The sequence below is a fragment of the Typopeltis vanoorti genome, chromosome 8 (assembly GCF_054136105.1).
Source record: "Typopeltis vanoorti isolate ZY-2024b chromosome 8, IOZ_Tvanoo_1.0, whole genome shotgun sequence".
NCBI classification, from domain to species: Eukaryota; Metazoa; Arthropoda; class Arachnida; order Uropygi; family Thelyphonidae; genus Typopeltis; species Typopeltis vanoorti.
Window position 1 is genome coordinate 33,308,092 of NC_143556.1, and position 22,008 is coordinate 33,330,099.

General features: G+C 39.8%; 1 protein-coding gene across 4 annotated transcripts in view; it reads right to left on the minus strand.

The window, feature by feature from the left end:
- Positions 1-467: 467 nt before the first annotated feature.
- LOC150103913 (homeobox protein extradenticle-like) overlaps positions 468-22,008 on the minus strand; it is a 366,269-nt gene continuing 344,728 nt past the window's right edge. For all 4 annotated transcript variants that reach the window (XM_090396591.1, XM_090396592.1, XM_090396594.1 and 1 more), the window contains 3 exons: positions 11,361-11,536; positions 4,898-4,993; positions 468-1,430 (listed from right to left, as the gene is read on the minus strand). In XM_090396591.1, the coding sequence (XP_090252717.1) occupies positions 1,410-1,430; positions 4,898-4,993; positions 11,361-11,536 (293 nt within the window). In that variant the 3' untranslated portion in view covers positions 468-1,409. The remainder of the gene's footprint in view (positions 1,431-4,897; positions 4,994-11,360; positions 11,537-22,008) is intronic.

Sequence of the window (22,008 nt, forward strand, 5' to 3'; positions counted from 1 at the left end):
TATTATTATCTGTGACCTAATGGAAATAGGATAACTTACAAAACAAAGCAACCAAAAATCGTTTTTATTTTTTTCGAGACTTAAGAGCTTTTCTTACTCGCATCAGAGAGATTTTCATTACAGTATATATATATATATATTACAGTTTCGATAACTACACAGATGTTTCGGGTATATCTGGACCCTTATTTGTAGCCAGGTAAGAAAATTCCTTGTTTGTCTGGATCAAGGCAAGCAGCCTCAATTTCCCCGGATATATTTTTTTACGGCAATTCAGGCTGCTAGCCGCTGAGAATCATCAGAAGAAATCAGGATTACAAGCTCATGTCAATAAAATAACACAATATGAAACATCTGAGAAAACTCAACGATTCATATTAATATAATTTAAAAACTTGCATGAAAAGAAAAAAATTGTCTTCTTTACATGTTTGGACGTGTGGGACAAGAAAAGCACAAAACAGGAGGAAAAGTCAAAATATTTATTCATGGTACTTTCCACTAGAGGCCTTCTGAATGGTACAGAACCAAAATGTCTACAGCACCGCACACAAGGGCTGTACATCCCGGTCTCGTGACCGTCGCAGGTGGCGACACAACTACAGGGACACTGACGTCCTGGTGGTGGTGGGTTCAAGGGTTGTCGGTGGTCGTAGAAAGATTCTGGAAGAGGGGTAGATGGTGGAGAGAGAAGAAGAGAAGACGAAGAATCTGGTCATAAAAAGATTTGTACAACAACGGCATCCTTGGCTCCATCTCCATCAGATGACGTCACAACTGCTCTGGCCAATGGCAGCAACGAGGACTAAAACTGGTAGAGATGAAAGGTTACACTGTACAGCGTCTCACTCGGCCTCACAATAACAACGGTCAACAGTAGACATAGAGAATGGGAAGGGCGAAGTGTCTACCGTGTACCCTGTCTCTCCGCGCTAGAGGCTGATGAAGGAAGAGATGACTACATGAGTCCGACGGCTACATGACAGTGTCCGGCGACACGTTAAGTACAAAAAACACAACTACACTCACACCCTCTCAAGATTAACGAAAAAGACATGATGGAGGGTTGCTGCACGTTCCCCCGTCAGAGGGATTTTTTTCCCCCCGTGAGTTTGAGTCCAGAGAGTATCCCACTGGCTGCCTACTGTTCAATCACAGGAAGGTTTTGAAGCGTATTTTCTACTTCCAGAGGTCAAAAGGTCCCGACATTACAAGGTCGTGGCCGTCTTTAGCTCGTTTATGGCACGTTGTCTCTGACCGCGGGGATGGGGAGGTTCTGGCAGCACCTGAGGTAATGATGACGACACCACTCACTTCACGTGCCCTTTTTTTTTTTTTTTTTTTTAATTTTTTTTTTAATTTTTTGTGAATCTCCCAAGCTGTGAAGGGTGGAATTCATGGCCGCTATACTAAGGATGAAGTTCCGGAGGCTGAAAGAAAAAAGAAGATATGTTAGATACGTGGAAAAGTAAATCAATATCTTAGTGCTAAACAAAAGAAAAGTTGGTGACCAATGTGGAAATGGAAGTGATGTTCTACACTACGAATATTACATACGTAACTAGCATCTAACCACACTGGATTTTTGTGCATGGGTCTGTTTATAAGGTTCAGGAAATAAAGAAGGTTTTGGAGTTGTAGAACTCGTATTCATAAGCTTGATAGAGAGAGAGAAATATGCAAGCATACGATTACTGAACTCATCATCAACTGGCGAATCTACTCAAGGTATTTACGAGACCCAATGTGATCATTTATACCCATTTATATTTCATTATTTGGATAACGTTTGGCTCCGAACTACCAGTAAGGTCTGCAACCCTCTACTGCAGTCATAAAATCTAAATCATAAAACTTTGTACAATTCGCTAACTTGGTTATGATTTACGCATATCTAACCTGATATATTTTTTCTTACGTGTTAAGTGATTTAGTAGGAAGAAAACAAAGTTTCTTGGGTTGAATACCTGGGTTCAAATCCCGTCAACAAGAGGAAGAACTTTTTCCAGCTAGTCTGTTAATCGCTAACCTTCAGTTAAAATTTCTAAAGGCCACATTATTATTACCCCAACCAACCAAACTTGCTAGAGAACCTATTACAGATTTAACTACGTTTCCGAAAATTTTAAAACAACCGATCCATGTCCATGATTTTAAGACACTTCTCAGTTTGTGTTTTGTTCCGATCTCGCATTTCCTAATGAATGTGCCATCGCAGCACGGCCTACGCGACCTTCAGCTGTAACGGCACTACGTACAATATCGTCTATCAATGGTTTTTGGAGCACTCAACATGTAGAAATAGGGTCCCCATTGCACATGTCTACAGTAGGACTGTATCCAGCTGTCCAGCCATGGGAACTAATGGCGTGTGACCACACGATGCCATCTTGTGGACGTATTAGGAAACAGAAGATGCGAATGCTCTCTTCACGTATTCCATACCGACGAAAGCAATGTTTTTTCTCTAATTCTGGAGTTACATCTGGTGGGTCTAAAGATCAGAGTTAATTTCATTCCTTGTAATTTTTCTGGATGCAAAATGCATTATGTGTTATCATTTGAGTGTATTCTTGAGTTCCTATTTCCGTCGTAGCACTGTATATAAAACTTTAAAACAATAACAAAAAAGGATTACGGCAAAATTATAAAACTTGCTTTTTTTATGCGTTGAAGAGGTAAGGAAACGTATCGGATAATAAATTTTCAGATCTTAGAGTCGACTTTGTGTAAGTACAGTAACACTGATAAAATCTATAAACACACATGGAGAAAGCAATTAGCGAGGGGAGAACCTATGGCATGCGAGAACATATAATGTTTACCAGAACCGGGGAAAAGCACTCCAAAAGGCACTTCGGCATTGATTTGCTATAGGCCTCAATGCTTTTCTTGTCTGGGAGTGATATATAAGCCTGGATTGGATTTAACTCTTAAGGTTATTATAAACGGGAAGAGTGAAAATTTTCTCGGATATCTACAGATATGAAATGAAAATAAGTTATTTTGAACAACTAATTCGTGATAAAATAATATAGAAAACGCGAAAGTGTTTCACAATAGACGGCATTTTATATTGATGGGTGGGCCGAACAGCTTAATTTGACAATTCCGAGGGTGAAAAGCTTGTAGCACTAAATGGATTGGGAAAAAGTGATGTTCGGTTATATCGATAGGGAACCCAATCGAGGTCGACATTACAAATTAAGACAATAATAGCAGTACTGTAAGACACAATAGTTGACTATAATTTACAGTAAACACGTTAAATTCTCACACACAAATATGTTTCCGAATTAGCTCGTTACCGTGAACCACACTCGTTTCTGACAGTGAAACGGGTTAAACATTCTTTGAAGTGGAAGTTAATAAGCCGAGAGAGAGAGAGAAGGGAGGTAATACACAAAATATGAAGTCCTCGTTCCACGTAGCTCGACACTTTGTAGCTATTTACGAGACCCATGTGATCATTTCCATAATCATTACTAAACTACACGTGCGGTTGAAGGTCCCACGATGTAGTTACCCATAGCCACAGGTTGCAGCGTCAATCTATATGTTGTTCGTAAATTATATAAGATTGTACGTGAGTAAGGTTCTCTCTGTTTGTGCACTGGGACTGCTATAATGGCTCCTAAACACACTTTTATGAACTTTAAAAACGGCTACCAGTGGCGGTAGGCTTTGGGGGGGGGGAAGCACGGCATAGATACGGAGGAAAAGAGGAGAGGAGGTCGACACAAATTGGAATCATCAAAATTTGCAAAGGTGCGCTGAGATGATTACGATAACGGACATGGTAAGGGTCGATCCCTTAAGTGAGCTTCGTGAAGATATACCAAAGAAGACAGAGAGAGAGATAGAAAAAAAAATTCATTGGAAGTAGATCGCTTTTTTTTCTTAAACTTCAAATGATTCTTAGCACATTTGGGCAGCGTTCGGTGTCCTTCCGTATTTGAGTGTCGTTTCGCCCAACCACCGGAGTTTGTTCGTTCCACCTATGCGCGTTTCATTATTAACAAGCACCTTCTTAGTTTGCCAAATCGCTACACTACTAGCATACGCTTGCAATGCGAGTTGAGTCTTATTGAGGATGACATCTCCACAGAGCCATCTACAGTGAATGACAACTTCTCAATCTTGATCAGGATCACAGCAGTAGCCGATCGAAGAAAGAAAAAAAAAAAATCGAACTTGCACTGCAAAGATTATCAGTCTTATAATGATTCCTTAAGCATGAAGACAGAAAGAAGAAACGAAAAAAAAAAAAAAAAAAAAAAGAAAGGGACTATTTCGCGCAAGATTGAAACCGAAGAACCACTGCCCATCTCGTGGGTACAAAAAATACCGCACAAAACTAATGAGGTACAAAATGCCCAATCCACTGAAAACAGAAGAAACAGGTGTTTCGGAAAAATTATTTGCCGTTCGTTGGTCTAAATTTAGAAACGGCACTTATTAAAATGTTCCGCCGACATTTGTAATTAATGTTTAATTGCCAATGAATCTGCCGATGTTCGAATTAATGAAACGTGTAATAAAATATTAAGTTGTGTTTTGTATCTTCGTTAATTAATTCAGCCTTAAATACGGGAAAGAAGTGATGGAATTCATTCCACTTCTTTTTATAACTATATTTAGTAGCGCGCTAATTAAAAAGATGGTGAACCCCCTCCCATTTAAATATAAGAATGGTATAAATGGAATCTATCAAAACCTTCCTTCGAAATGTGCAGGAACAGGAATGGGGGGGGGGTTGAATGGCTTGTTGAAATATTAACATACATTCGAACAAGGCAATTTTAGAAAATTCATTTAGACTGCAGGGAGGGAAGAGACACATTGACGTGTAAGCTAAAAAAAACAAACAAACAATAAAATAAAATTGTTTACTAACCTGATGCATGCTGGGATCGTACATGCCTCCTGATGACTGTGGCAAGCCGTCGGAATACCCTCCTGTTTGTGAGATAACGTGCCTGAGCGCATTAGCCTGAAAACAAAACAAAATTTTACAGTTGAAACATCGAATGTGAAGATGACTTAACAAAAACAAACTATCATGAAAATACAACTAACACACACACACACACAAATATGCACTGCCAAGTCGCTGGAATCGTGAAGCAGAAGATGTAGTATGAAGTTTGTGCGTGTGTGTGTGGTATCTTCATGGACTTCAGATGAAAGGAATACATAATTAAATGGAATCAGTGCTTTTCAAAAAAGTGATCTTTCTGTATTTGAAATGTCCCGTTGGAATACTGTTTTGGGTTGTGATTCAGCTGAGTTTGTCAGTACTTCAGACAGATGTCTGAAGCACTAGTTAGCAGCAAATATAGTGACTAAGAGGAAAATAGTCTCATCCTTTAGAAGAAACTTCTTTCAACAACGGATCATCAACGCCAAATCCAAGAAGTTGGTTATTTCTTGCCAAGTTTTCACATTTCCTACACGTCTTCATCCTCCTACATAACTGCATATAGCAAGAAATGACGACTGCCCTACCGCCATTCTTAGTGAGGACAGAGGAACGAGGTAAAAATACATTAACAGAAAAACCATGAAATGTCTCAAGGACTTATTAAGAAGCAAAAATCTCACACATGTTTATATGTAAATTTACATACTACCCAATCGGGATCCAAGCATTAAACTCTGCCATCACCACACTTGTTTATTGAGTTGAAATACTTTATAGTAACGGATGACCACATTGCCAAGGGCGCGGTGGGTAGGGAACTGCCTGGATAATTTGCTGTTTGGCAGAAGGGGTTGTTACCTGTCTGAAAATTACGGACAATGCACTTTTGTATAAGATCGGTAATCCAAACATAGAAATTGATGCAAATAGCATTTGGTGTAGACGCAATGAGCCGTGCAATAGTTTTCGAGCAGCTCCGTTATTTTAAAGATGGATTAGCATTAGAATTACAGCAGTTGGGCAACCAACTGCTGGAAACAAAGATTCAAGTAACTGAAATGCGTACCTTATTAAGAAATAACAACAGAAGATTAACCATTCGTGAAATAGTGGAACTTCTCCGGTACATACCACCCAGTCCATTTTAACGAAAGATGAACTTCCGTCAATCCAATTTGTGCTGCTGATGTTGACCAAATATTGCGATGACATCTACATTCAATAAGATAGAGCTCAGTGTGATTTTAACTCGAATATAGGAAAACATTAAAAAAAAAAATGGATGGTGTCGATGTTTCTCCAAAAATATGCGATCAGCTTTCGCCGATACGAAAGACAGAAAGAAAGTAATCTCCAGGCTCTGAGTAAAATATTTTGATTTTGAGGGTTCAGGTGGTTTTTTGATAAGATCTCGTATGTATTATATGAATGTATGCATGAATAAAACATGAGCATGAAAAAAAAATAATAAAAAATGTAATGCGTGAAATTCACTATTTTCTTAAAGAACAAATAAAAACAAAATGGCTGACACCATTTCGAAGTAAATAAATCGCATAAGAAGCAGCATCACCGAAGTCTTATAAACAAACGCCTTAAAAGTGAGCAGTGTCCAAAGGCATTTTTAAGTGTCGAAAAATGTTCCTTCGGGTAGCTTGCGATGGGTTGTTTCGCTTGTTTATACATTTAATAAGACAAACTAAATTTTCGGTAACAACATTGAGGCAGATAAAGAAGCCGCACGTCTGAAGCTGTAAGGGGGCGGGGGAAAGACGTGAAAGAAACCTCAAACTTCCAGTGGCATAAATTAAAGGCTGTTCGACATGCACGCAGTAAAAAGGATGTGCATACTTCGCACAAAAAGGAGCCGTCGAGCTGCCGAAAGCCATAGAATGGCAGAAACAATACAGCGGACGTACACACGCTGGCTGTATTCGCAACGTGGGAAGTACAAGACAAGCTGAAACGAAGGTACTGTCACGTTAATAAGGAAGCGCACGGTTTTTTAAGCGTTCAGAAGTTGCCAAGTGAAACAGCAGCTATTTGACAAAATCCGACTTAGAAGAACTACTAATGTATTCAATCTAATCAAGGCGTCCTCCCCATCTCCCTTGTAGGACAGCCAGGCTGTCTCCCATCCACTAAATCAGGCTAATGACAGGTAATCGGCAGCTTGGCAACAGTGGTGCCACCTAGGTGCCGGCAGAGCTTGGCGACCGAACAAAGTTTCTAATTCAATAAGAGAACACGGCTGGGGAAGGAAAGAAAGGGCAATTTTCCTCCCATTCACCAAGTGGTCCGGACTTCTGGGCCAAGTGAGCCGCAGCAATCAGATTAACGCGCCTAACGACGGAGGACACGGCCGTTTAAAGTGGCGCTGCCGGGCCCAAAGCAGATTTGAAGCGGCTCCGCTGTCACGCTGTCAATGACAGGTCCGCCACGGGCTAGCCAATTTGTCCTTCTCGGTGCGGGCGAAGACTGGGATGAGCAGAGAAACAATCGATACAGGCAGTCTTTAAAGGCGACTTTAGACATGCTGCAAAACCTTAAGACTTTGTATCTAACAAGGGACGGGCGGATGAGCTCAGGGTGTCGGGAGGGTCATGCTAATAGCACACAGCACTAGGAGATGCTCCTCGAGCCATTTTGACATCCGTAAGCGGCAGTAATGAAGGTCTACCTGACAGCGGCTTCCTTTAAACCCACACACGGCTTCTTCTCTCTCTCTCTTCTGCGTTTTTGGTCCGACATCCCAGCGATAGCAGTTGCATAAAGACTGTCACTTTCGCTCTCTCCGGCTAATCGAAGTTTGGCGAATCTGAATGTGTTTTCACATGCAAATCTCGTCCAGGAGTCTTAATGCAACTTGTGGCCAAAGAAATGTTGGACGAATAATCCACACCAGTGTGTGTGTGCGTGTGTGTGTTTGTGTGTGCGTGTTGTGACAAAATTACTTTTCCCTTTTTTAAAAGTCGGCACAAAGCGAATCCAACGAAGCATGAATAATTGATAAGGAAGGCACAATTAGCTGGCCAGAAACTTAGTTCAAGGACACATAAGAATTTGGCACCTGTGAGAGGTGTAAACATGACATTTTAATCACCACATACGACGCTGCGATGAAATAGCCCAAGACAGCCAAAGGGATAGCAGAAGAAACACTTGATAGACAATACATGAATTATTAATCATGCAAAAGGCGTAGGCCAAATAATAATAATAATGAGTCGACACACACTGAATGAGTACGCAAAGAACAGAATTCCCTCGTGGACACCTTTCTGAAGTTATCGATCATTCCCAGGACCTCGACAGATGGGAAAGAAGGGGGAAGGAATATCCTCAAAATTTTTTATTTCTTGCCTATCGTTTAGGTTGTGGTACTTTTCCATGATGTTCGCGAAGGCGAACAAGAAACGTCATTAAATCGTGAGTGGACAGGAATGGTTGTTGTTGGATCAATCAGTGATTCTTTCTTCAGTCTCTGAATGGTTGACAGAAATTCATAGGTCTTTAATCCAACAATTTTACCTGTCGTAGAGGCAGGTAAAAGCCAGTGCTATCAATTGCGTGTGCATCTTGTTCATCAGGAAGAATGAAAAGACGTCCACCATCATCGTGTAAGCCTTATCTGAAAAGAATCTAGAAAATTCATTTGATCACAGGTTTCAAATAAATTGAGCGATTAATGTGGAATGACACAGAGATTTCCAAAAGTTGTCTGGCAACAAGAGCCAATCTTATTAGAAGGCCTTCAACTTATCACATCTTCGATATCCTAATTTGGTTGAGCGTCACCATTTATCAAAACGAAATTAAGCGCGACAGTAGGCTTGAAACGATCAGTACTTTGTGGTATTTCAGGTAAACCAGCCATCGAATATAAATATCCTGTCATTGCGAAAGTCTTCGCCATTAGAGAAGTCGCATCTAACACAACACAGTCCTAAGACTGGACAGACCCATCTGTCAACTCCAGTGGAGGAAAAGCACTCATCAGTTACTGGTTTTTAGCGAGGCTGTTTACCGAGTCTAACGCCTGAGGGACATGAGAAGCTTTTAATCACGCGGACTAGGCTTGCTGCATGGCGAAATCCAAATGTTCGTTTAGTGAAGGAACTATGTTTTAATAACAGCAAACAAGACCGATATCTGAAGAAAGTGAAAAAGAATTTCCTTTTTTTTTTTAAAGTTTTTTCCCTCATTCTTTGTGAACACATAAGAGAGGAGAAATTCACTCACACAGTCAACTGATAAATGCACTTGCCTTGCGAAAGTTGCTACGACGCATAAAACAAAAAATGTCTTAATTCATAAGCAAACCAAACATTACAAGACGTCGACATAATCCTGCGTTAATATGCAATAAAGTCTCAAATTATCACCAGTCATTGAGCCAGATGTCATACAAAAGCCAAAATGAGATAAGAAGCTTTCCCAACCACTAAAAAAAATGACATCGCCAAAACTCCATCAGGTCCAACCAGAAATGCATTACTGAGTGTATAATAACCAACAGTTATATGGAGTGAATCCTCAAGCATGCGATGGAAGATTCTTCCCATCCCACCTCTGAATAGTGCGTGTGTGAATATTAAAAATAATAATAAAAAAAGAGGCTGTAGGAATTTGTTAGGCTTCTGTGGCAAGATGGGATCAAGACAGTTTTCAATAAGCACCTGTGAAAAAATGAAGGCAGGCCAGGTGGCAGTGTCAGAAACTTAACTGAGGAAATGAGAGGAGGCAATTGTAAAGGCAGACCACTGTACTAAATGAATACTGTAAAAGAGTTCGCGTTTTTTTTTTTTTTTTTTTTTCCCTAGAGACAAATCTGGCTTTCTCCTTACAATCCTAGATAAATGCCGTCGGTTTTGCTGTTAATAAATTGTTATCCAAACTTTACTGAAGATGAGTGCGAAGTCTACAGCAAGTTCACATGTTTACGAATATGAGTGAAGCGCTGGACGCCATTGATCTTAGAGTATCGTAATGACGTGTCTATCCTTTCGAATGACAAATGTAAGAAAAACCTTTCACATACGTGTGACGTTAACTGAAGACATCAGCCACTCATAAGCTAATCTAACAGTAACATTTCTTTGCCTGTTATCTACTCAAGTCATTTTAGCTAATCACGACAACTTGGGCATCGGACAGACGATCCAACTAAAACTAATCATTCACATGGTTTATATTCATGCTTTGCTTTCGACCTTCATTCAAAGAAGTTCTGGTAGTTCGGAAAGCAGGGAAGGGGAACTTAGAATGGGTAAGCAATGAAAGATCGTAAATTTTGTCATGTGAGCATACTGGTCTATAAAACAGACATGATTATGTCGGCACAATGTTGTTTTGTCTGTGAATATCTCGAATTACTGAATCAAGTCAAAAACGAATGACACTAAAAGATCTTTACGCTTGAAAGGACCAATGGCGTCTGGTTTCTCATTAGCATCTCCCACCCTCCGATGTTATGGCTATACAGATTACATATCCGTCAATGGTTATATATGTTTTTAAGTACATATAGCACGTAACTACTTGGCTTTATAACGCAGTGGTACAAAGTAATTTGTTGAAATGTTAATTGTTTGCATGTAGAGAAAGATCTACTGGAAACGAGGCTGAAATGGCGGGATTTCAATCTCGGTTCCACTAACTTTTAAATCACGTTCTTAACTTCATCGCACGAATCGCAAAAGTTACTCTATCGATGGCTGTTACAATTTTTATCGATGTATTTTTTGTGCACTACTTGCATTTTCTGTATACCGATACCGATAGAAAGATTCACTAATTAAACTAATATATATATATATATATATATATATATATATATATTTAAAAAAAATTCATTTTTCCCCCCTCCCAGTTGGGTTGTTGGATGCAATATTGGGTTTGAGTAGTTTTCAGCACTTTCAATAATTCCAAACACTGGCTAACGTTATTAATGCTGAACTGGATCTTTCCATAGGTCAAATCCATAGGCGAACAACCAAACCATGGACCAGACCAAACAAGGTAAAAAGATTAGCGGAATGTTTATGGTAATATAAAATACGCAGTGTTGATGGAAAAGATTAGAAGAGGTCCTAAGATACATGGGGAAACCGTGTGCACATGTTCTTACTGGGTATGGTACCAGAACTTCCATCCAAGCCAAAGGCCATCAAGCAGTATAAAGCGATGATCAACTTCGTCCACCGATCAACATTACTGTCATCTTCTGACTTCAACATGCACTCATCTCAGTGTTCGTTGAATTTGCTTGCCGAGATCGTAATGGCTGCCTTTACTAATGCCACTTATATTAGCATTAACAATTAGCATTAAAAGGTCACTGCTTACGTCACAAACATTGCATTCGAAAGATATTTTTTTTTTCAGTATTATAGAGAAGTTGGAAATTTATTGCTAACTGAAAGAGTCGTCCTACCTGAGACTGTACATTGGCGCCCATGGACGATACTGGCTGGTAGGAGTCACCACCGTTCATACTCATGCTGTACATGCCCTCCTGCGGCGGGGCGCCTCCTGGCGGTGGCGGGCTTATCATCTGACCTGGTTGTTGGCCCTGTGAGGTTGGCACCATGTTATATGGGGAAGCACCAGCTGCGTATAGTCAAATACGAAGAAGATAAGTGGAAGGGCAATGGAAGGGCAGCCAAGTAAGTTGAATTATACTTCAATTCTTACGGATCACATGCTAGCTTATCATACTTCAGTTATTTGTAAAGCCTAAGTGACTTATGTTGTGTGGACTGCAGGTATGGACATTGTGTCCACTAATAATTAACTAATACCAAAACTTCTTACAATTACACATTAACATACAGAATTGCTCTGAGCTGCCTGAACTTTGAACGTGTGGTGGGTTAACTTGTCCAGCATTGTCCATTTGAGAAAGCCATTGGTAGGGGGTCAAATTCTGTTTACGAAAACGTAGTGTGGTAGGGTAGAGCAAAACGGGTGGACAAGAGAGATCCTAAGATTGAAACGTTCAATTCCAAGAAAGTTGAAGAAACATTATGAACAGTCTTTTATTTGCATTTGAACAGCAGCTTCGTTTAAATAGAACAGATTCCACGAGAGAAATAACTGAGGCTTTCTAATTATTCTGTTTGTGTGAATAAGTGTTGGAATCCCAGATTATTGTATGTCGACCCAAAACACCCATGACAAAATGTAAGAAAACTCTGAGAACTACAGTGATATAAAAATAATAAAACAGGCACTACAAGCGCATTCAAGTAATAACGCAGGGAGTCTTGACCTTAGCTATTACAAAATTTGTTTAGCGAAGTCAGTCATTTCAGACGTATTACAGCTATAGAAATGTATAATTATATATATATATATATATATATATATATGGAATATTACCATAATACGACTCATCACAATTAATAAATCAAATAAAATAAATAGAAAGAACTAAGGCAAGCTATTGAAACTGATCATTCTCTATTTTTTTTTTTCTTTTTTAGGTGGGAAGAGTTCGCCGCATATAATGGATGTGTTGGTTTCTGAGTATATTTCGTAATTTACATTTATCAATTATTTATATAATTTTTATCGAGAAAATCATATATTGGATTTTCTGTACTGACATATTAATTCTAGCGCAATATTTGCATACCAAAAATTACTATTTGCTGGCTATTCATGATATAAAAAGCTGGTGACCATTTACTGGGCGTATTGAGAATCAGCTTATGATTCTTTTATTTACAAGTGAAACTAAATCGCCTGCTGACTCTCTTATGGTTAAAATTCAGCGTTTTTTTTTTCTTTTTTTTAAATATCTACATTTAAGTAAATGACCGACTCAGAACCAACGAAGGAATTAAAGAAACTGAACTGATTTTGGTTTCAAACTTAAGTACACATAGTCCAAGAAAAGTCAACACCAATGATAACAATTATGAGTTGTAATAAGCAGCACATTTTCTATTAGATGCCTGTAAAAATGAGGTTCTTTCCAGTCTTGTTACACCTACATTCTATGAATACAGAAAGGGGAAACGAGTGCGAATACGTGTTGTATATTTGTACTCATTACATCCAGTTACAATACGCACACGCCAAGCTTCAGTACAGTTTGGCGCGGTAACAATTTAAGCCACCAAAGCCTAACAAGGTTCCCCCCAGTAACAGCTCACAAACGTACAAAAGGGAAGAGACAACAAGCGGCAGAGACGGAAGACATCGCAATGGTAACCAGGGAGACGAGAGTCAGAGGACAGTAGCGACGGAACAATCTCCATCTTCGGGATTGATTTTTCCTCCTATTGTCCTTCGGGCTCTTACCACTTTCTCCCTGATCAGCAGCAACCCCCCCCCTTCAACTCCCACCCTCTCGTTCTCTTCCACCCCTATTGTTCGAGGGCTACGGGCAAGACATATTGGCGCGGGCGAGCCATCAGAAAATGGAATGGAAATGAGGCAAGTTGGGCGAGAGTTCATCTACGAGAGAAACGGGGCAGGAGAAGAAAAAACACACTATCAGATCATTTTGTAGAACAGGGTAGAGCAGCAATATCCGAAGAGCACAGGCCCATCCTAAGTGTCAGGAAGTTTGATGTATTAATGCTATTCCATTTCGGGATGTCAGCGCTAGATGAATGGTAGGCGGCCGCTCGCTTGGGCTGCGGGAGGGCCCGTAAACTGCCCCATCAAGACATGCCGACAGAATACAATGGGCGACTTCGCTGGTCCGCCAAATGTCCTTGTTATGACGGCGCACGTTCTTTAACAAATCCATGTCCGCCAAGAATTTACGGACTTCCGTCGCTGACACAAGAGACCGATCCTGTCATCGCTCGCCAGCGGCCTCTCTCTTGGAGCGGCGTGACTCGGGAGAATCTACATAGCAACATTTACTGCGGCCGGTAATGGCCACATCCTGTCGCAATGGTGACCACTACGCCAGTCCGGGCTTAGAATAATGGCGAATAAAATACCCAAGGTGCACGCAGGGGGTAGCGAAACGATATGTGACACACTGGGAGTGTGTGTGTGTGTGTGTGTGAGAAGACGTGCTTCGCTCGTAATCCTTGATTCTACTTCGGTAGCATTCTTAAAAGTGTTTTTTATCGCCAGCAGGGGTCGTGGTTCGCAGAGCTCTCAAAGTGTCGATGGAAGGTACTTAAAAGGATGACTGGAAGGTCCAAATGGCTGCTATTGTGTGCTGCAGGTGGCCAGAGGATTTTTTTTAGGTGATCTCATGGACCGATAACATTATTCAAAGGCGAAACACCATAATAAAAATGTTCTTTTATGTCCACAGTCGAGTTATTTTGCGCAGTGGAAGAAACTGCTTCACAAATAATTTAGAACTCTGCGAACGAGCGATATACGCATATACCCTGCGTAATTCTTTTTTCTTTTATTTGCTTTTTTTTTGCGGTGACGTCAAATCACGCGACTTGATCCAACTGAGTAGTAATAGAAATTAAGGCAGAGATCGCAGCAATAGAAGCCTGGTCATGGGATTTCGCACACATACACAACAGCTAACGCTGATCTAACACGCAACTTTCAGACTTATCACGCGGGGGCGCTACATTAGCTATTCACAGGAAGTAGAGCAATTGACGGCAGTGGTTTCCTGGGAACGGCCGTGTCAAACAGCCGCTAGCTCCTCCACCTGTGGACCGACAGGAAAAACAGGAACTTGAAAAAGGTTCGAGTGTGCTATTATGGCCAGGCTGATTGGTCATTATTATTAATGGAGTGCATGTGTGCTTATGACGGACAGGCAGGCGATGCAAGGAACTATGGGAAATGGCAGCGTCTCTGTGTAGCAAATAATGAACGGCAAAATGGAAGAGTTCTAATCGCGAAGACCTGTGTGACACGATGCCAGTTTCGAGGGAGGCTCTGAAAAACGTTTTTACCCTTCAGTCGAAATTAAAGAGGAAAAAATCGGCACATCCCTCGCCTCCTTCTCACCTCCAGTACTCAGGAGTGCCTTTTTAACTGTCACAGATGCTTTTAGAGGCAGCACCTTGCATGCATTGGCTGCGCGTCTCGCGGTACGGCTGTAACCGAATATTCCCGTCTGTCAGAGGGGAAAGGGGAAAGCTTGCCATTCCGTCTGAATGCACATTACAATTTGCTGGACACGTCGATGGGTGAAATCCATTTGGGGAAGAGCACAAGATAAAAATTTATTAAAGAATCTATGCGGAGACAGCACTCTGCGAGTGGCCATTCAATTACGAGCGCCGAGGCGCTGTCAGGGGCTGTCAAGCCCGAAGACAAGGGATTAGAGCTCCGCGCCGGCTAATACCGCACTGGGCACGGAAAATATGATAAATTACAGCCGGCGAGCGAACTTTTGCTGCAAAATGCAGAACAGGAGTTTGAATGCACAAAGGGACGTGACTGTGCACGGAACTGTCAATACTGAGAGAACAATATGTCTCCCGTAGTCCTCCCGGAGCCCGGGATCTGGCTTACGGTCTTTGTCTCTGATCCCGTCTCGTGTCCGCCACAGGTTGACATCTTTACGAAGCTAGCAGACACAGGAGGTGGAAGATGCACACAGAAGAGGAGGAGGAACGACCTTAACTTCATCTCCTGATCAAGGAGAAAATAAGACGCTGTCAGCAGCCTCATAAAGTCGCACCGATGGCTACACGCTAAATGCCACGACCCGAACGGAACTGGTGGGCGCTGTGCAATAACCCACTTCAGAAAGCACCCCCTCTTTACCTGCAGTGTCGACCGGGGTCAAGAGCTGTCGATCAAAGATATTCTTTCCTTCCGTCAATCCGGTCTGAATGCGATACTGAAATCAATTGACTTACACCCTTTAAAGTAAAAATAAAATAACCTTTGAGACCGTAAGTGGTCCGGCATCTGTTTCATGGACAAAGAGAACTGTCAACACCTTCCAAACACGCCTTTTTTTTTCTTTTTTCTATTTATTCCGAACTCAGTCCAAACTGCTGGCCTTTCAATCTCGAGCATTTCAATTATCGTCCAAAGTGATGCAATAGAATTTTGCAATCGAGAGTTCTTCACACACACACACACACACACACACACACACACTGAAGGGTCAAACAGAAGCGAATCCCACCAGAACTTACTTTTACTTGCGCGTCGCTAGAGCCAATTCTTACTTATTGCGAAAGTTAACTTCCATTATCCTTCGGTTAGATCGAAATCGAAGAATAATATCTATTTGTAACATTCTTCAAAAAAAAAAATAATAATAATAAAATAAAAATAAAATAAATCGAAGGAAATTATTTTGACTCTCAATATCAAACATTTCTCTCCTTTCCAATTAATGCCACGCGCCCTTTTAGGAGATGATTTGCATTTTCTATTATATTAAACTTAATTGCTCATGTCGATTTTCATTTAAAAATAATAATTTATTCATTTTACAGAATGCAACACAACATTGCAGTACTCAATTCTTGTCCATTTACCAATGCATTTAAACAGACAACTAAGAACTAAAAAAAAATCAATACTGGAAGATTGACGCCATGTTCTACTTTATACTTTTGTTTTTCCTGTTAGTATTTACATGGAACAAGTAATAAAAAAGAGAACTGGTTTTACTAACAAACACTTTCTTATTATATCAATTATATCTAGTATATAAACGTATTGAACAGTTTTTGTATTGGAAAAAGTTTTCCCAATTAGCAGATGAAACGCTAACTCTGGTACAGACGTAACAGTTTGGGACAACTCTCATTACTTAAACTACTGAATATGTTGCCTTCCTTATGTTGTGCAGTTCTAAATAGGTAATAAAATCATTCTTCACCCTGCAAAAAAGCACATCCGTGTGAATGAGACGTGCTATAAATCCATGGGTTGCAAATATTTTTCAGGATGCATTTTATCGCGTCACATGTATACTAAGCAATGAGCACTTGTGCTGTCTGTACCTCTCAAGTGTGCACTAATATAGTTATTCGATATAGGAAACCTTCCGATGTTACAGAGCATTTATCAATCACTAAATCCACAAAAGAATTGCCGTGGATCTTTCCATGAGACTGAGATTAGAACGAATGCAGAAGTGAACATAAGACTGAAAAGATGTTTTTCAATCCAAGTTTAGTGCTTCACGCAAGGCTGTGGATACATAACATTAAATAAAGGAAGCGTTATCCTTTTCGTCACGGATCCACTCCACAGCAGAAAGAATCATAGAGAGATATTTGTTTGAAGATGCTCAAGAGCTGTTCTTCGAACCGACGACCATATATATACACTTTTCTTTTAACCCAGTTATACAGAAAGCGAATACATTTCGTCCAGATGCGCTGCAGTTGTATATTTCTATAAATATATCTATTTATAATTCTTTTTTTTAATTCACGTGTAGCTGATACAGATTTCAATGTTCACCAACAGGATCATTTGACTATCTTTCAATGATGTAATGCATATCGTACAGATCTGCTGAATTACACTTCAAAGAACTGAAGTGTTTCTTGGGGAAATATATTTTAATTAAGGAAAGGAAAGAAAAAAATGATTAAAATCCCACATGGATCATAGCAATAACCAAAAAACTTTGAATTTCCTTCTTGAATAATAATTAACTTATTCGAAACAAAAAGATATAACCAATCTTTACGCAAAAATTTCTAACGTTTCACATCGGAATTCATAAATAATTGGGCCTTTTGATTACCCATCACTATAATTGCTCAAACTATAATTACTTCTAAAAAGAAAAGAAATGAATATAAATTTATTTGATCGTAAATTTTAGCAGAGAGAGAGGATATCGATTTTTGGATCATCTGATATCGAGTAATTACTTAAAGCAACATGTGTATGTCAGCATATACGCGCAATATTTCAAGCAAGCTACTTTGTTATCAGGGCTTTTGAAGTATTCACAGGTAAATTCAGTTATTTTTAAGAGCAAAAGTGGATGAATCCCTTTCACAAGGGACCAGCTAATTTATTAAGAATCTACCCAGGCACTGAGTAAACAAGAAAAAGAAGGCTTTTGGAAGCTTCAATTTTTTTTTTTTTGTTTTTCCCTCACTGTAAATGATTTGGGAAGAAACAAAGGAAGGGAAAACTACTTATGCAACAACACATTTCAGTGGATCGTCTGATATTGCAGATGACAACAACAACAACATTAAATTGAGCTTAACAAGGAATGGCCATTCTACATAATCATGCTGGACGTGGTGTTAACATGTTTATTTATATAAAATAATCGAATACTAGATGACGGTTAAGTGATTGTCGTGCAGCAAGTTGTCACCTGACTGACACATATTGGATGGACTTTTTCACCCTGCAATTGTTTTATGAAGCTTTTGTCAAACACTAAAAAAAAAAAAAAAAAGCACTTGACAGCTGACATACATTTTAAGTGTCAGCTGACATATATTTTAAGCGAATTCGTCGACGCTTTTTTGTCCCCCGCCTCCCCGAAAGCTATGGGAAAGACAATGCACCGTTAAATCCAATAATTTAATTAAACTCGAAGTATCATTCTTGTAATTTTTGCCACGAATTAATAATTTGGCGGATCAAATGTCCAAATTTCAAGCATTACTCATTCTATAAACTGTCTGGTTGGTGTTGTTTTCCTCTTGAACAGGGAGAACAATTCAGTATTATTCACCTCCTACTGAATTTTCATTATATAAAATTCGACAGAAAGATCTAGAATATATGAAAGTATATTAAAGTTCGTATATTCTTTTCCAAATCTCTTTTCGAAAGCAAACTCGAGAATTTCAAGAATAATTAGTCACTTTTTAAGACCTCTAGAATATCTCCATCGGCTTTTATCCACTGGCAAAAGCGCCTAGCCTTCGACATGAGATTTTGCGAAGTAGAAATCAAAGCACATTTCCTTCTATTTCAGCTCCTCAACGTGAAAGGAGTGCAGGTGCTACGCAAACCTAATTTCTACGACCATGGCCTGGAAGCTTCCATATGAAACACCCAACAATGATGATAGTTCATGTTGTTTCAAGATAGGAAGTCGTATCTTGATCTTATGTTTGGGACGTTTCTAGTAAAACACTCAAGAACTGCTGAAAGTCGCTTGCATTGATTGGGACGTCTCGATATGTCTTTATCATCTGGAATCATTCATCGGCGATCCCTAAGTTGAATACATATTTCTATGTTCGCACGCAAATCAAACATCACATCTGCCAGTATACGATACTACTAGACTGCATGGATAAAGTTGTAATAAATATATAAAATGGCATCTAATGACCACGTTTTCTTAAAGATTGCTTTTTTCGCTAACAAGAAGGGAGAGGAGGGAAAAACAAAGTGGATTGACATGCAATTGCTTTTCAAAAGAGTGCATGAAGATATTAGAAATTAGCCGCTGATACGGTCTTTTTTTTTTTTTTTTTTTTTTTGTGCTTTCTGGTAGTATTCGATGTGTAGAAAGAAGCAGATGTGATCCACTCCATCACACACACAAGGAAAGAGCCAGCTAAAAAATTTAAGACCACGGAAACTGTCCGGCGACATACACAACCCCGCGAGGAATGTGAAACTCTCTTTGTTCTTCCTGTTTTGTTCACAGTTTCCCTAGCAAGGAACGATGCTAATAGCAAATTCCTGGTCAGCGCTACATCCCCGAACAGCTACTGGGACATTCTTCTCTCATAGTGGTGCTTGACCTCCGCTGTTACAATGTCATAGTTGCCGGACAACAGCATTCCTGACCAGAGCTGAAGCAAACGAGCTGCTGTAGTATTTCCTCAGTTGTCACTCAAAGCCCAAACGCTAATACCACTCGCACGTATTCTCCCAGTAACACAACTGGCAATTATGCTTTAAGGAAACAGTCGCAGGTGCAGAAAAATAATAGGGAAGGAATTGGGAAGGGGGGGGGGTGAGAATACATGTCCATCTCATGTGATTAACGTTCTTTGAATTGAAAACGTCGGGAATCGCCAAAAATCTATTATGATCGCTTCAGCCTGTTACTACAGCTATATATAAACTTATACTGGATTTCTTTGCTATCAAACGTAGTTGTCACATCACGTGATATCTATTGCGTGACGTCACTGGCACCAAAACACTAAGTCATCGTGCCAAGAAATCACTATTTCAACATCGTGAGAATAATAAAATACTCTACTCGTGGATCCCCTTCGTAGAGAAACGTTGGGTGAAAGCGATGGATGGAGGGGGGGGGGGAAGGAGGAGGAGAAATCTCCGAACCACTAGTTGAAAAGCACGCAAGGCACCATTTAGATTTTCCCCAGTTCACTTGTTGGCTCAATGCTTGCGAAATCCGAACGATTAGGGTTAATCGGAAGCAATTAATCACCCATGTATATTCTGTAGTGACAGGGGAAGGGACGGAACGATTCTGAGAGGTGGAGCACCACCCACTGGATCCAGAGGAGACATAGCTTTCATTTTGTTCCTTTCGCCGTTTTTTTATTTTATTTTTTTTTTAAACAATTTGCAATTTCTATTCAAATTGCTACACATCTAGACAATTATTGTGTTACTCGTATAGAAAACATAACGGATTCTTATCTGGAATCGTAACAAAAATATTCTTTTATGTAGCGGAGGTATCAGTATATCTACGATCAAATACCAACAATATTTAAAAAAATATGACATGGAGAAAAGTTATTCCTAGGATTCATTATCGAAGTTGTTTTCGTTAAGATCAATCGCAGGAATTCAATGCAATAGTGTATTTCTCAAATGAACAAGAAAACTGTGGCATTTAGGCATCATACAGAAGAGGACACACAGTGAGAGATCACCATAATCTTTTCGCTTCTTCCATAGGTAAAGAGACTGAATTCAACACACGCTTTCGTATACAAATATACCCGTATGTTTCATAAATTATATACAAAATAAAGCATAAGCTGCTTTAAGAATAGCGCGAAAAATAATCTATAAATCAACTTGCATTTATATTTTTTTAATGTACATTGAAATCGAACATAATCTAGAAATTTGCTCCACAGACCAAACATGGTACTCTTTCAAGACACGTCAGTCCTCTGTAAGTAGAACTGTCACACCGGGCGATGAAAATCGTCTACTACTACTTAAACACATTGCCGAACATCCATGACATAAGTAGATTCATATCCACAGTCTGTTGAAGAGTAGAGTCACTGTCTACTTAGCCAACAGCTGGTCTATCCTTATAGACCAACGAAGGATTACTCTTTCATTTTTTTTTTCTTCAAACTTCAAACGCAAAAGATGGAAGAACTATAAGGGATTAGCACGTGAAGGAACAGAGAGCTCAGATCCAGCACTAAATAAGAGAGTTTTGAGCCGCTTCTGGCCTCCAGGGTAGTCATTTCCGAGATGACAACAACGAAAAATATTTCCCACCTAAAGATTTCCAAATATCCAAACCACGGTAGGATTTTCAACTCGCTGCGTGTCTGCAAAGCTACCTACTCATTCTGAATCAGTCAAATTCAGTGAAGCAGATTTTTCTTGCATTTCCAAATGTATTCTGGGAAATTTGAAATGCCATTAGGTTGCTCAATGAACTGTTTCCCATTTATTACATTTTAATGTCACCCAGAAAGTCTTAATTGGATTGATGGGATGGCTAGGAAAGATGAGGGATTTCGCCACTGTGATTCTCAAGCTAACACGAATGGACAGTTGCAATATCTTCAAAAGCCGTCATCTTCGAGATAATGTCTGTATTTCGGAAGCATCAACCGTCCGTGTAGTTGATACTTCAGTCAGCATTATTATTGAGATAGGCAAAGGTTGACAAGTCTGTTTCCTACAGCGATTTCAGAAGTCCATATCCAGTAGTACACTGTAAGGGGATATCGGATTGGGTTTCAAAATGAAGACTTGATTTATACGATCAGTTTCTGGCAAAACGAATAAATGTGGATTCATCAAACAGCACCTCAAACGTTCGTTATCTCCACCACCCGCTTAATTTCCATTCCCGTTTGATACAACTAGCATCACCTTACGTCTTACTATTCTTCGCGCTCCCCCTCGAAAGATTTGTGGGTGTGGAAGATATATGATGCACTCACCCCCAACAGTTTGAACTGTATCATCCAAACAGTAAAATCTGTTGGATG